The sequence below is a fragment of the Andrographis paniculata genome, unplaced genomic scaffold (assembly GCF_009805555.1).
Source record: "Andrographis paniculata isolate CXL003 unplaced genomic scaffold, ASM980555v1 Contig37END, whole genome shotgun sequence".
Lineage (NCBI taxonomy): Eukaryota > Viridiplantae > Streptophyta > Magnoliopsida > Lamiales > Acanthaceae > Andrographis > Andrographis paniculata.
In genome coordinates, this window is record NW_026137570.1 from 1,208,733 (window position 1) to 1,225,793 (window position 17,061).

The window sequence follows — 17,061 nt, forward strand, 5'->3', positions numbered from 1 at the left end:
GGCTGCGACATTTTGTAACGATGTATTTTTATGAGTTGATTAAGATTAATTATCGGTAATTGGTATAAATCAGTACAATAATTATTCACTGTACATCAAATTTGATGATTCGGAGGGTATTTGAGAAACAACTCTTTTAAGAGTTTTTTAGTTTATTGAACAGTTTTGAATGATTTAACCAGTCAAAAAGCTAATTTAGGTGTTTGGTAAATTAATTTTTTGAAAGAGTTTTTTGGACTAAAAAAACTAATTTTTTAAAAGCTCATCTACTAGCGTTTTGAAAGAGCTTTTTCATTTTAATTTTGATTATTCCTTATTTACCTTTAAAACTTAATTATTTATTTTATACATATAAAAATATTTTTATAGCAGTATTTATTAATTATTTTTAATATATTTAATTTATTAAATTATATTTTTACTTTTGTAAATTTAAAATAATTACTATTATTAATTATTACATATAAATTTTTTTTTTTTTGTAAAATATATAAATTTTTAAAACTAAATCAAATAAAAAACAAAAATTATTAATTTATTTATATATATTTAAAAGATAATTAATATAATAAAAATATATATAAGAAAAATTTATTATTTTATATTTTACATCATTTCAATAAAAAATTATTATTGTTTAGTAAAAATAATTTTTTCAGATCTAAATAATAAAAATAAAAATAAATATTTATAATATTTTTATAATTTTCAATAATTAATAACAAAAATTCTCATAAATTTCAAATCAAAATGAACAAAATTAAATATTTTAAAAAATAACATATCAATGTCCTTAATAGTTATTCTGTGTATTAACAGCTAATGTCAAACATTGTTTTACCAAACACTTTAATAGAAACCGCTAATTGAATCAGCTAGTCAAACCAGCTAATTGGATCATTTAACAGCTAACAGCTAATTGAATCCGCTAGTCAAACCAGCTAATTGAATCAGCTAACAGCTAATTGAATCAGTTAATCGCTAAAAATTATCAACTTAACTGTCAAACGCACCTAGTGTTCTAAACCAGGGGACAAAAAGAAAGGTGAACTTGTACAGCCAGATAAAAAATAAACAAATCTAGAAAAAATAAGGAGGGAGCGATGATATAGACTATGATATTATGAATAGAGAAGATAATAGAAATGAAAGTGACATAAATCGAGGGATAAAAGAAAAAAAAAAAGAAAAAAGAGGTACAAGTATTAACAAAGTTATTATTTTCAAGAGATAGAAGAGATATTTGGAATTATAAAAATAATAAAATATTAATATTTAATATGATATTTTGTAAAAAATATATATATTTAATATAATATTTTTTTAAAAATTTAATAGTGCTAAAGTCTACAAAATTATTATGTAAATAGAGTTTTTAGAAAGAACATCATTACAATAATTTATTATGTATGAAATTTTAAAATAAGATTTAAAAAAAATACTGTTATTACTTCCACTTTCAATAAAAATATAAAAATTATTTTATTTTAATAAATGATCACATCAAAATTCGAAACATCAAGGTGTGTTCTTTCACTATTTCTAAAAATACAATTTTTTTTTTTAAAAAATAATAATTAATATACTTAAGTACATTTATTCGGTCACTCGGTATTTCTAAATAGAATAATTTCTCACAAATATTATTAAAAAAAATACAAATATACACGCACACTTGTTTATCATTTTTGTTCGTTTCAAAACAATAGTCTCATTTCTATAAATAATTATATCACCATAAAACGATCCCTATTTTTTCATTATTATTACACAATTGCCACTACTTTTAACAATAATATACTCACATGGGCAAAAAAGTCATTTATCATTACTTTTTACCAACTACCAGAACTATACTTTTTGGACCGAGGGAGTATTATTATTATTATTATTATTATTATTATTATTATTATTTTATGATGTGGGAATCCGCAGCCGCTACCTGAAAGTGCGTACCGGGTAAACCCCGGCTGAACCTAATACCCTGCAAACTAGGTCCGACAGAAAAGTCACACTAGACGAACCATATGTATCACTCATTCAGTACAAAATATTAATACTATTTTTATATTATCAACACAGTTTTCATACCAGACACAAAAAATTAATTCATCTAAAAAAAAATGAGTGAAGAGACATTATTTTTATGTTACTTTCATAATTTTCTATACACATTTAAAATAATAATAATAAAAAAAAAATATTTTCAAACAATTTTACTAAACAAAACACCCCCAAAGTTACACATCCAAAGCATTTTTTGGTGAGATTTTTCTCCCAACAAATTCCATTTTCAAACAAAACACACAAAATAATAAAAATGCAATTTCAACGTCCAAAATTGAAGAATGTAATGACAAGCTAGAGATGTCAGGTAGTGTCAAATGGATGAGACCTACACCACAATACTGTACGTTATTCCTGCAAAGCTCCCTCCCCTCCCAACCGCTTTCGTATATTTGTCCCCAAAAATACACACCACATGATGTTCTTATAATTAACCAAAACAACAAACAATTCGGATGTATTTTTCAATAATTTATGGTAAAAAAGTTCCTAATCAAACGAATCGCTACAGTAAATTGATCGATGATTTAGAAAACTGTATATAATTCGAACTTCGAACTGTTGTACGATTAACAAGAAGCTAATCAAAAAGTATGTGTAAATTTTATGCAACTGAATCCTAATAATCAAACGAATCACAACAGTAAATTGATCAGTGATAAGAAAACTGTGTATAGTTTCAAATTGCTGTACAATTAACCAGAAGCTAATCAAAAAGTATATCTAAATTTTATGGAATAAAATTCTAACAATTAAGTTCAGTACATACCGTTAAACGACGTCGCCGTCGTCGCCGCCGTGTACCTTTCCGACGCCGTTTTCCTCACAAACGATCTGGTTTCCGGCGACAACAGCGCGTCGCATTCCGAACCTTCTGGAATCGTCGAGAGAGAGCCGGATTTATCGTAGAACACGTAGTAGAATCCAGCCTCTTTCGCTCGATCGTGCGCAAAATTAGTTGAGTTGCTAATATTTCTGATCTCGCTTTTCCGTTGGAAGACAGATCTAATGAGGCGCTGCAGAACGCGCGTTATCTTCGACGCCGGCGTCAGCTTCCGATGCGGCGGAGGGAATCGGCGGTCGGATAAGTGCGGCATCGAGAAGGCTCTGGCGGAATTGGCGATGGCGGAGCCGAGCTGCTGCTCGAATGCCTTGAGCTCGAAGGAATCGTAGAGCGAGCTTCCGCTGTCCCATAGAAGATGATCGGCGGCGGCGGCGGCGGCGTCCGGTGGAGATTTGGCGAGTGATTTCTTCTCCATTTTGGATCAACGGAGAATTAGTGCGACCGGAGTTGGTTAGGCGAGTGAGAGATTTGAAGGCGCGGATTTCTCAGGTCATCCCTAATTTTGTTGCATTGCCCCACGGGCTCCCTGTATTAGCCCCACACGCGCCCGCGCGCGTGTGTGTATATATATATATGTGTATATACACAGCGCGCCCAGAGACTCATTTTAAAAGAAAACATATGGGCGTGTTTGTTTGGATATTTAGAATTAGAATATGAGATTTTCAATTTTGAAAGATATTTTGTGTATGTGTGAATTTTTTTTTTTTTAAAATACATTTTTCGTCGTATAAAACATCTTATTATATATTATTTTAATATTAAATTCAATCAAAATTTTGCAAATCACATCAAAAAGATATAAAAAAAGGGTATAATCAGTAAATAATTAATAATATATTAGTAAAAATAATTATCTCATAATAAAAATAATTTAAGATTAAAATTAAGATTACTCTAATTATAATTTAAAAATTTATAAATTAAAAAAATCAAAATTAGATTGAAGTGTATAATTCTTTTCAAAAAGAGAAAGTGACATAATAAATAGGACAAACGAAAATAAAAATATAGATACGATAAGTGGGACAGATAGAGTATTGTTTATATTATATGAAAATTTTAATTTATATTTAAAATATTATATCAATATTTATTTATATTATATTTGGCCTATGTGACTCGACGAAATAATCGGCAATTTGATCATTGGATGAGACAATATCACTCTTAATTAGTTACGATACTTCAAAGTCATCAAATGACCAACAAAGTTATATGAGATTAATTAGTAAGAATACAGGAATCAGAGAGATAACGATTTGTTTCTTTTACACCAAATTAGTCATATGTTGTTTTAAAGTACTCCCTCCGTCTCACCACACTTTACACTATTTTTATTTTTGTTTGTCCCATAACAATTGACACATTTCTATTTTTGGTAAAAATTATGAAATCAAAACATATCTAACAAATATAAATCAACTTAATTAACTACGTAACATACAACATCATAAATGACGTATGACCTACTTAAAACCCCTTTATTTTTACCTCTCTCCTAAAAAATAAATATTTTTATCTATATTTAAAACTATACATCTTTTATAAAATTGATTTATGTTAATTATAAATAAACAAAAATCTCTTTTTTTTTTTTATTTACTTGTATTATAGAAAATTTTATTCTCTACAAAATGATATCCATATTGCATGTATTTTTTAATTGCTATATAATTTTTAAATATTTAAACATATATTTTAATTTTTTTAATCATATATATTAAATTTACTTTAAATATAAATATTATTAATTATTAAAAAATAATATAATAATATCATAACTAATTATTATTAACTAATTAAACATCATCGCCTTAAATACCGTGTCCCTAATAAAGGAGTCAACTCCGATGGAACGGAGGGAGTAATAACTAACAATTTAAAATTTAAAATTCAACTATATTTTATAACTAGCACTTATACTTTTTAAGATTTATTTAATAGTTTTACTTGACTTTTAAATAAAGTAAATTTCAATTTAAATAATAATTTGATATTATATTTTGAATATTAAATTAATTTTTAGTAAATAAAAAATAAGTAAGTGATTAGATAATTTGGGAAGAAAAAAGTAATGAATAGTAAAATTTTGAATTTGAATTTTATTTCTTTTTAAAGAATAAAAAATAATTATAGAAATTAAATAATAGTCAGCTACACCTGATGGATAATTTGTTTTTATTTTTTTTAATTGGAAAAAAAAAAAATAATAAAAATAAGTTTTAAAAATAATTTTTTAAAAAAAAAAAAAAAAATCCACGTGTCCGCCAGGTCAGCGACACCTGGCGGACACGTCACATCCGGCGAGCCACGTGGGCATCTCCGGCGCCGGATGACTAAAACAGCAAAAATTTTTCACTTATGGAACTAGTTTGCGACAGGCTCTACTTACGGGACTAAAATGATAAGGGGTCCGATTACGGGACTAAAAAAACAATTTACCCTATAAAATAAAGTTAATGTGATGATTAAATATTAAAGTAATTTTCGTGCAAAATAGAAAAAAAAAATTAATAAACATTTGATTTGATTTGATGTTTTAGATAAAAAAGAAATACTAGTAAATATTGAGTTTTGAATTTAAATTTAATTTATTCTCTAAAAAATAAAAAATTTAATATAACTTGAGTTTTAAATAATAAAATTTAAATTTAAATAATTATTTTATACAATATAAATAAATTTTGATATGATATTTTAAATATTAAATTAATTTTTAATGTAATATGTGAAATAAAATAAATATTTAATTTAGTATTCTTGATTGAAAAGTTAATAAATAGTGTTATTTTAAGTTTAAATTAATATTTTTAGATAAAATAATATATTTTTATAAAAGTTTAATGATTGAATGTATTATTTTATAAAACTAAATACTATATTTTTAATAAAATTTTGATTTTCTCTTTTATTTATTAGCTATATTTTATTAATAATAAGTATATATACGGATAAAATCAAATTAAACAATTTAATAGAGTCATTTAAGATTATTCTAGTTACATTATTAAAATTAAAAAGAGTCTAAAAATTATAGCTATTTTATTCTCCCTCCGTCCATTTACAATGTTTACATATTTTTATTTTGGGACGTTTAATTACAAAGTTAGCATTTTATTAAATACTCTACTTTTTTTTCACAAATACCTTACTTTACATTACATAATTACTTTTACACAAAAAAGTAAAGGCAAAAATATCATTACACTGCTTTTAACTATTTACTATAATTAAAATACTATTATTTCTTAAATATCGCGTCAAAAGTAGATGTAAATTTTGTAAGTGGACGGAGGAATATTATCCATTGATTTATTTTATAAATTTTAAAAGTATAAATATAGCTTAATATAAAAATAATTTGGAATATCAATTAAATATGCTCTTTGTTCTTTTGGCATTTTATTTTATTTTACTTTTTACTATATAGATACATAATTTTGTATAATATTAAAATATATATATATATATATTAATAAAAATATCAAATCGCGTGTCCCAACTCCCAATTAGGTATTCCGTTGAATTTATGTCAATTTTTTAAAAGTGGTCCAAAATAGGGATAAATTCCATAGCAAAATATTCCACAAGGTACATTAATTACTATTAAACTAAATTTTAAAAAAATAAATATTGTATTATAAAAATAATAAAAATAAAAAAAATAATTGAAAGTAATTGTGGAAATTTAGTTAGAAGTTATAGTAAACGAAGAACCCTAATATAATAAAGTTAATAAGTATTTATTGTAAATAAATGTTGAATTGAGAGTAATAATTACATTTGATTTGTTGACTTTACAAAAAATAATAATAAAATAAATTTAGTACAAAAAATAGTAATAAAGTAAATTTAGTAAACGGACTAAAAATAAAAATAAAAATAAAAATGAATTTGACGAATTAAAAAAAATATGGGTAAACTGTTTTTTTAGTCCTGTAATTGAACCCCTTATCATTTTAGTCCCGTAAGTGGAGTCTGTCGCAAACTAGTCCTTTAAGTGAAAAATTTTCGTTATTTTAGTCCTCCGGCGCCGGAGACGCCCGCGTGGCTCGCCGGAAGCCACGTGTCCGCCAGGTGTCCATTCAGGTCAGCGACACCTGGTGGACACGTGGATTTTATTTTATTTTATTCATTTTTTTATATATTTTTTAATTGGACCAAATAAAAAAAATTAAAAAAAATAAAATAAAATAAAATCCACGTGTCCGCTACGTGTCGCTGACCTAGCGGACACGTAGATTTTTTTATTATTTTATTATTTTTTTAATTGGACCAAATAAAAAACTTTTTAAAAAATAAATAAAATTAAAAATAATTTTTTTTAAAAAAAATTTAAAAATAAAATCAACGTGTCCGACAGGTGTCCGCCGACGGACACGTGGCCTCCGGCGAGCCACGTAGGCGTCTCCGGCGCCGAAGGACTAAAACAACGAAAATTTTTCACTTATGAAACTAGTTTGCGACATACTCCATTTACGACACTAAAATGATTGATGCAGCTCCATATCTTGTAAATATATATACATAGATAAACAAAATACAAATACAATACAAACAGCTTATTAGGAGTTGATATTTATGAGCTAAAAAATTTTATTTTTATTTTTATATTTAAGCAAGTTTTATAGATTGCTTACGCTTAATTTTTGTTTAATAAAATGACTTAGGCTCTCCAACATATTTTTCGATTAATATTTTTCTATTATTTAGTAAAACAAAATTGTTAAAAATATCACATATACAATTTCTTTATTTATTTAAAATATTGTATTACAAATATATATATTTTTTAATTTAAAATACTATATTCATACTTATTAATTAACATACTGATTAATTCAAATTATGTGTTATTTGACTAATTTTAGATTAGCACTATACTTATTAATTCTAATTAATGTACTAACCATTCATGTTAATTTCTTTACATCATCTGTGTTTTTTTATTTTTTGTTGGTAAAAGATGTATTATACTTTCTTTAAAACGATTAAGGTATGTTTACTTGCTATTTGTATATATATATTTTTTGAATTTTAGTTTTGATTTTTTTACTTAAAAATAATACTTCCTCCGTCCCAGATACTATGTCCACGTTGCCGTTTCTGTCCGTCCCACGTATCATGTCACTTTCATTTTTTGGAAAATGATTACACACTTTAATCTCATTTTAAATTTTTTAATTTTTTTTAATTTTAATTAAACTAATTAGTTATCTTAATCTTAATTTATAATTATTTATATTATAGGATAATTATTTTCACTAATACATTTTTAATTATCTACTAATTACACCCATCCTAAAATACCGTGTCTACAGTGTAGCAGATAGATACGGTATCTGGGACGGAGAGAGTATAGATTAAATGCAATCTTTTATTGTAAAATAATACATTTTCATACTAAAATAACAATAATTATATTGGAAAATGAAACCTTAGACGGGAGGGATTATGCATTAAGTTGTATTATTAACATATAATACCCTTTCCGTCCTAATATATATATATATTTTTTTTAATATTAAAAAATATATATATTAATATTTTATTGATTAACATATGATATTTTCTTCTTCCCAATCAAATGTGTATATTTAGCTTAAAAATAATAATAATATTTTATTAATTAGTAAAAATGTATAAAGTAATTTTGATATTTTTGTCCTTATAAATATAACATAAATGAATATTTTTATGAAAGTCAAAGATATTTTGGTATTTGTATATAATATTTTTTACTATGATAAAAAATTTATACTTTCGAATGAGACATAAAAAAATGGTAAAATTACTACATTGTGAGAGAATATACGTTGAGATTAATTTGTTTGGGGGAGTGAATTTTAAATACACTATCCATCTCATTTTTTTCCCAAAAAAATATCAAATCAAACACCTATTTTTCATTTTTTTATATCATACTAAGAATTAATTTTATATTCAAAACATCACATCAACACTTATTTATATCACATCATACAACTATTCAAATTTAAAATTTTTACTATTCAAATTCCAATTAAAAATCCAAACCCCAGACAAACACACCCATCATATGTTGTGTGAACAATTATCACATAACATTCCATCGTCAACTCAATGTGATTTTCTTTTTCTTTTTTTTTTTTAATCATTTTTGTATGTTAACTGGAATATTTTACTTTTTTTCTATTATAATCGTATCAAAAATATTATTTAAACAAAAAAGTCAAATTAACAATCTATTCGGAATCACAACCAAATACATAGGTATCAAAATGTTATTAACTTTTACAAAAATATTCATTTTCTTTTTATACTTATATAGAAAAATTGTCAAAATTATTTTACACATATTCATTAACTAATAAAATACTATTATTTTTTAATAATTAAAAAAATAATAATAAAAGGATAGATTCTATTGGTATAGAAAGAATATATTTTATATAATTTTACACCATAATCGAATATGATTTGTGTTGTCTATATTATTAATATCTGCTTATATAGAGGCTAATTAATACCGTGATTAGTCGTGAAATGACTGAATGGAATGAATATGAACAAATATAGGGTGTGTTTCTTTAGGGGAGTTAAGGGAAAATTGGGTTTGAATTTGGTTTTTATTTGAATTTTGGGATGTGTTTAAATTTTGTTGTTTCTTTTGTGTTTGGGTTGGTTAGGGTTTGGAGAGTTTTGAATTGTATTGATTTTATGAATAATGAATAAAATAATATAAATGTGTATTAATTTTAATTGATAAATTTTATATTGTATGATTTGATTATGAATTTATATTATACGTAACATATATATATTTAAATTTTTATTTAATTGTATTATAAAATTTTTTATTATATTCAAAATGACATATATATTATATATATATTTTTTTTATTTAATTATAATAAATATTAAATAAAATTTTACTGCGCACAGGAAAATGGGGCCAAACATCCCCCGAAGAAACATATCCACAGTTATTTGAAAGAGAAATATTTGTAGTGATTTTAGGTACAGACATTAGTACAATTATATCCATTTGAAGTTTATAAAGCTAAAAAACAAACCCTATTAATTTATTAATTTCCAAAGGTTAACGTCCAGTGCACAACACACCAAATATATCCCAATTATGGCCTCATTTTAAGGAATATATATATATATATATATATTCAATTATTTGACTAACAAATTATTCACAACCACATATTATTATTATTATGAAAATAAATAAATTAAAATAGTTTCCAGCGAAATTGCAACTATGCTGTTGTACACATGACCGTGTAAGACGACAATAATAACTCTAATTACATCAATTAATAGTATTAATATTTATATAAAATATTAATTCAATATAATCTTTTTGTATTTTTATTCATTATATGTTTTTGTAAATATCCAATATGTTGCCAGATTCTTATTAATTCAATTTTTTGTTATTATTATTATCTCTGTAAATTTAAAATATCTTCAAATTTTAAGATATTTTTATTTATTTACATGTAGCTATATATATTGTAAATACTGTCCCACGTTGAAACTAATATTGAGACTCCTCCATTTATGTGTTTAAGTTGGATTTCGAATTCCCTTCTTGATTAACATAGTATTAAAGTAAATCTCAAGTTCGAATTCCACCATTGCTCTTAAAAATATTATAGACTAAACTATTCTTTAGTCCTGTAAATCGTAATTGTCGCAAATTAGTTTCATAAGTGGAAAATTTTCGCAATTTTAGTTCTCCGGCGTCTGAGATGCCTACGTGGTACCTATGTGGCTCGCCGGAGGACATGTGTCTGTCAGGTCAGCAAGCGGGCACATAGATTATTTATTTATTTATTTATTTTTTATCTTTTTAATTTTTAAAATTTTATTTTTTTAAAAAAAGAGACAATAAATAAATAATTTTTTTAAAAAAATCCATGTATCCGCCGGGTGTCGCTGATGTGACGGAACATATATCCTCCGACAAGCTATGCAGGTGCCACATAGGCATCTACGGCGTCGAAAGACTAAAAGTGCAAAATTTTTTTATTTACAAGACTAGTTTACAGTATGCTCTAATTACGTAACTATAATAATAAAGAAGTTCACTCATGCAACTAAACAATCACTTTACCCAATATTATGCATAACTATATAACATACAAACTGAATTTAAAAATAATTGTCCAAAACACGATAACTATATTACGCACACAGACACAAATATATAAATAATTACATATTTCTAATAATCGTCATCTCCATTTTTTTTCCCCAAAACCTACAATACTTATTAAAGCCATTCCAATTTTTTTTACCTCAAAAATTATAATACTAATAAACAACATTGCTCTGAATTCCGAGCAACACTATAATCTCATCCAACAAATTTTTTTTTTTTAAAAAATCTTCCAAACATATATATATATATATATATATATATTAAATTGAAAAAAAAAAAATGAAGCAAAAATTGAAGATAGTAAAGATGATGAACTTACTCGACAACATTGTTGCTGAAGATCTTGAATTCTTTGGCGTCGAGGACGAGCTTTCTCACAGAAGAGAATGCACCCATTAGGCCGACGCAAGTGAACACGGCGGCGATCGACGTATTGACCCAATACGCAGTCGATGTCTTGGTTGGTTTGTAAGTCATGTTGTAGAGGAGCATGGGGAGCACGAAGTCGAGAGGGATGAACCCGATTGCGCCAACCACGGCGCTGATGTCTCCGAAGAACGGAAGCATGGCTGCGACGAGCCCACACAACACAACGTACGTGGAGCGAAGAGCGATCCTCGGGATCAAGTTTCGAGTCGAGAAAATACCCTTCTTCACATCGGCGGATTTCTTCTCCATAATCTCATAAGCCACTTGAGAATACACCTAAACAACATACATAACCACAATTAACGTTTATGTTTGTTCAAATATATTTAGAAAATATATATTATATTTATGTTATTTTTATGACCCGTTATATCCCGTATATATATATATTTTTTTATTGATGAATCTATTTCTATCCATGGTCATGCTGTCATTTTTATACCGTCTTTGTCTCTGCTACTTTGATCTCCATTGACAACATTCTATTTTTTACTGTAACGTCGTTGAGAGTCTTATTTTCGACTTTAACTCTATTGAAAGCGAGTGAGTTCAATTTTTTACTCTAGCTCTATTGTGAGGTAGCGAGTCATGCTTTCGACTCTAACTCTATTAAGAGTGATCGAGTCATGTTTTCGACTCTTGTTCCATTGTAAGCAAGCGAGTCGTGTTTTAACTCTAACGATGTTGAGAGTTCTGCTTTTGACTCTGATCCAGTGGACGACTAGACTGCTTTTCAGTTAATTTTGGCAAATTCAAGTTCTTTCCTAGAAGATCTTGGTTACATCTTTTTTGGTCCCTTCTGACAAACTCAAATTTGTTCGATCATATCTCAGTTTTATATCCTAACATTACACAAATACTTTCGAAACTTTCAGCATTATTTAGTTTTGTTAACCTTTTCGATAAAATGGTGGGAATCGATGAATGTTAAGAGGATGAGATGAAATCGATTAGCTTACGTACCAGGCCAATGGCGAAGAGTTGAAGAAGAACGAACAAGATCGCAAGGCCTAATACCCAAACAGGGGCGAAGGGCGATCCCTCATCCGGCATTAATGTTTTGAGAATATTGGAATTCGATTTATTCCCGAACGCCCAATATCCGGAAACAGCCACAGAGTAGAAGGTGAGGAAGATTACGACGTAGCACATTATTAGGCCTTTAACCATTTTCCCAGCAGCAGGAGGCGCCAATGTTGCCTGTTTCAAATGGAAACAGATAATTGTGAAGAAATGATACCTCAATATTATCGGAAAACATTTATCTATGAGATAGCTAGATGAAGTACCTGGATTTCAGGTAGAATACCGTTCCCGAAAATGGCAGCTATAATGGATATGGAAGTGAATACGCTGAATAACTTCGATGTTTCCGACTTCTCTAAGGAATATTCCTTCGGAGGTGCATTCTTTGAGGTACCTAGACGACAGTGAATGCAACAGCATTCATTTTATGAGTAATTTCGCAAAACATCGAAAGAACAAAAACAAGATTGTCCCTTTTTATCTACATAAGCATGGGATGTAATTAAATTACCTGCATGAATACAAGCCCCAACGACGAGAAAACTGTAGCCGAAGCTTAAAACAAGGGAGCCGAGGTTAATATGCCTGAGGGAATGAAAGGATGGGAATTGAGACAGAAGTATCATAACCGCTGTCACCATAATTATGAAGTGATACAATTTCAGCGATCCATCCGGAGAAAAGTTTGAGTAGACGATCTAATAACAGAAGGATAAAAACAAAGATATTTGAATCAATCGATAGATACTCTATAACAAAAACAGTTTTACGAGCATTTGATTCGAACTATATATAAGCACGGGACATATTTAATGAATGTGATGCATGTCAATTTGTCAATGTAATATAAACTCATCTCTGTTCATGTATTTATTTATCTTTTTCAACTTTTAGGCATGATCTAATTAGTTTATCCGTAAGCAATTCAATCTTGATATTGCAAAACGTTATGCGCTGCGAAGAAACGATCACTAATTTTTGTCAACAACCTTCTCGATACATATAGCTCCAAAGACAAGACAATATTTAGCTTTTTCAACTTTTAGGCATGATCTAGTTAGTTTACCGGTAAGCAATTCAATCTTGATATTGTAAAATGTTATGGATTATTAAGAAATGTTCGCTAATTTTTGTTAACAAGTCTCTCGATAGATATAGCCGCAAAGACGAGACGATCATTTTGTATTACGATATGACCATTGTTATGTTGCAAGAAGATCACTTTTATGTACCTGAAGGCACTGCCCTGCAAGCAAAATGGCTCCAATACTGATGCCGGTATTTATAGCAGTTTGAATTGAGATCACAAAATAGAACATCCATCCAGATCCTGTTACAGAAAAAAAGGAGCACAACTTAAAGCTATAAACATTCCTTTTTCAATCCTTCCAGATCATTTTCAAATCGATTTTTTTTAAAAAAAAAAAACCCACTTTTGTTGATATAAACAACTACCACTTTGGCACCTCTGTTTTGATTTTCAACTGGGATTCATTATTTCATCAAGTGGATTGTCATGTTTTAGGAACTAGTGGCTTTAACAATAAAAGTTCACAACTTATATCAAAATACAGGCCAATTGGTAGAGAAATCTAGACATATAGAATCAAATACCTCATTTAAAAAGACCTTAATTAACAAATTCAACAAACTATTGATCATGATTGAAGGAATTTCAGGTAGTGGGAACACCTCATGACCACTCCACTTCCATAAGCAAGTGATCATCTTTTGACAAAAGAAAAGTATAGGTCCCATTTCAGCCATACTTTTGTATTACTTTTCACACTTTGTAATGCCACAGATCTAAATCAAAACTACACACAAAGTCCTGTATGAACAGAATCTTGAAGTCATCATCTTCAACCACCAAAAGAATATATAATACAGAAAAAGTTTGGATATGTCTACAAACCCTCTTTGAAACTAGAGCCAAGAATGCAATAACTTCACCCTTTGTCATATTTAGGATGATCCTATAAGACAAATTGAGCAATCTGCCCCACAAACAATGTTCCCACTCATAGCAACATTCTGGTGTTTATCTTATCCCATGTTAACCTATAGCTTCCTGTCTTTCATTGAATTCGATTTTTCATGTATTTAATGGTCATGTATACGTGGGTAAGGTGTATTGAATTGAATCACTATTGATGCTTTTATATGTGTTATTCACATTTCCCATGGAAGAAAAGTCACATTGATATTAAATGAACAATGGCACAACACCCAACAGGGAGTGGAAAATACTGGAAAACAAATCAACATTCAACACTCAGACTTTAACTCTGATCTCCATTGGAAAACAAGATTCTACCTCAGGATTTTGTGTTTGTAGCATAGAATTGTGAATATATATATAGATAGATAGTGTGAACATAATCGATCGACATTAGAATGAAGATAGATGGAAAATACTGGAAAACAAATCAAAATTCAACACTCAAACTTGAACTCTAAATCTCCATTGGAAAACAAGATTCTACCTCAGTTTTTTGGTATTTGTATTATCATCTTTACCTTTAGGTTTTCAAATCTCTCCTTTATCTTCTCAGAAGCATAGAATTGTGAATATATATATATATGTATAGCGTGAACATAATCGATCAACATAGAATGAAGATAGATGGAAAATACTGGAAAACAAATCAACATAATCTCCATTGGAAAGCAAGATTCTACCTCAGGTTTTTGTATTGTATTTTCATCTTTAACTTCATTCAGTGGCTTAGATTTGTGAATATCTATAGATATGGATAGTGTGAACTTAATCGATCGACATTAGAATGAAGATTGAAAACCTACCGAGAACATCGGCGGCGAGTTCCCTGAATCGGATGTGACGGCGTCCGGCTTTCTCACAGTGGTCGAGCACCAACGACATGAGGTAATAGGCGTAAAACGTCACCATCCCCATCGCCGTCAGGCAGACAAACCCTAACTCCCATCCTAGCCCCCGGAAAGCGTACGGCAACGCCAGTATTGAAGGACCTACTATAGCCGTCGTCAAATGGAATCCGGCATGCCACCATTTACCTAATCAATCCATCAAAAAACTTCCGCTGATCAATAACTTCAATAAACTAGCCGCCGATTTCCACATTCAAGCAACAAATCTCCGAAAGCAAACAATCAAATATCAGTTACTTTCGACTGCAAATCAACTCGCGAAAACAGAGCAGAGATAGAATACCTTTAGATTGCAGCACAAAAGAAGCTCCAGCATCGTGTTCGCGGTGAATTTCTTGAAAAGTATCATCGATTCCAGTTGCCGCCTCCATTAATGCCTCAAATTCTGATCGGAATCCGGAAGAATCGCATGCATAAAAGCAGAAAAAACATGTACAGCTAAACAGAGACAAACTTTCTGCAGATTAAGAGAAAGCAAATCAACACCATGGAGACGAAACTGCAGGGATGACGATCACGAACAACTTTGCAGTGTACAGAAGATTTATTGGGAATTCAAAGCAGGAATTCGGTAGCTCAACGCTGAACACGAAACCAGAAGGCATAGTGACAATATGCAACCGAAAATTGAAAGTGCTCCGGTGTTCCTGAAACGTCTGGCAGGTCCCGGGATCCCGACTCCAGAAAATCTACACCGTCGATTTTCGGGCCCACATTATGTGCGGTGTAGATTATATAGGTTTGGGAAACTTATCCAGTGGTAAAACATTAATTACAATCCCCTAACAAATATGTTTAATCAATATGGTAGCAATAATAATAATAATTATTGAAATTAATTTGAATATTTTTAAAATCAATTAAATATAGTTTTATCGTTACAAAATTAATGAAATATGTTGGTGTTTTGGTCGTGTGTTAACAATTCTATTCAATTATTTATAAATTTTCCATTAAACGTAAATGCAAGTTAAAAGAACAAAATGCATACTAACTCCACTCTATTTAGTTTTTAATTTTATTTATTTATTTATTTTTTACTATACAGTCTAGTCATTTTTTAAATAAAAATTAACATTGATATCACATCCTAAAAGTAGAACATACATTTGGGGTGTCCTCGTTGGTAGGATTTTGCAAAAATTGTATATTCGTCAAATTATTTTTTTTCAAAAATATCAAATTAAAGATTTATTTTTTACTTTTTATATTATACTGAAAATTAATTTTTCATTCAAAATATCACGTTAGGCTCAAAATTTAAATAGTATTGTGAGGTAATATTTTATAAAAAAAAACTTATACTCCATCAGTTTCAATACAATAGTCTTGTTTATTATTTTTTGTCCGTTTCAAAATAACAGTCTTATTTCCATAAATAACTATATTACCATAAAACTATATATACATTTTTATTTTTATTACACAATTGTCACTATTTTTTACACTAATATATTCACAAGGGCAAAAAAAAATCTTTTATACATACTTTTTACCGGCTACCAATATAATATCAATATTTCTTAAATTTTGTGCCAAACCTAATTAAAACTATATTTATGGGACGAAAGGAGTATATTTTTATTAAAAATTTTGCACTGATTTCAAGTATAAAATTATAAAA

At 28.3% G+C, this 17,061-nt stretch overlaps 2 protein-coding genes across 3 annotated transcripts; both read right to left on the reverse strand.

The window, feature by feature from the left end:
- Positions 1–1,626: 1,626 nt before the first annotated feature.
- LOC127250086 (uncharacterized) lies at positions 1,627–3,440 on the reverse strand. Of its 2 annotated transcripts, none has more exons than XM_051273243.1 (2): positions 2,837–3,440; positions 1,627–1,991 (listed from the first exon to the last, which is right to left on the reverse strand). In XM_051273243.1, exons 1-2 carry the CDS (start codon positions 3,324–3,326, stop codon positions 1,939–1,941), a joined length of 543 nt encoding a protein of 180 aa, XP_051129200.1. In that variant the 5' UTR covers positions 3,327–3,440; the 3' UTR covers positions 1,627–1,938. The 2 variants fall into 2 exon arrangements, with proteins under 2 accessions (XP_051129200.1, XP_051129201.1); XM_051273244.1 differs by having other exon boundaries at positions 1,628–1,984.
- A 7,639-nt stretch (positions 3,441–11,079) lies between these two features.
- On the reverse strand, positions 11,080–16,238 carry LOC127250479 (probable GABA transporter 2). The gene is made up of 7 exons (XM_051273783.1): positions 15,721–16,238; positions 15,333–15,563; positions 13,760–13,857; positions 13,039–13,225; positions 12,791–12,921; positions 12,465–12,701; positions 11,080–11,777 (listed from the first exon to the last, which is right to left on the reverse strand). The coding sequence occupies exons 1-7, from the start codon at positions 15,806–15,808 to the stop codon at positions 11,388–11,390; spliced, it is 1,362 nt and encodes a 453-aa protein (XP_051129740.1). The 5' UTR covers positions 15,809–16,238; the 3' UTR covers positions 11,080–11,387.
- Between the last annotated feature and the right edge of the window lie 823 nt (positions 16,239–17,061).

Excerpts from the sequence above, each read along its gene's own strand:
- LOC127250086 (XM_051273243.1), bottom strand. The coding sequence starts at position 3,326 with ATGGAGAAGAAATCACTCGCCAAATCTCCACCGGACGCCGCCGCCGCC. Across the intron at positions 1,992-2,836 it reads GACGGCGACGTCGTTTAACG|TTTGCAGGGTATTAGGTTCA; the intron begins GTATGTACTGAA and ends TGTCGGACCTAG.
- LOC127250479 (XM_051273783.1), bottom strand. The coding sequence starts at position 15,808 with ATGGAGGCGGCAACTGGAATCGATGATACTTTTCAAGAAATTCACCGC. Across the intron at positions 13,858-15,332 it reads ACTCGCCGCCGATGTTCTCG|GATCTGGATGGATGTTCTAT; the intron begins GTAGGTTTTCAA and ends TTTCTGTAACAG. Across the intron at positions 11,778-12,464 it reads AACTCTTCGCCATTGGCCTG|GTGTATTCTCAAGTGGCTTA; the intron begins GTACGTAAGCTA and ends TATGTTGTTTAG.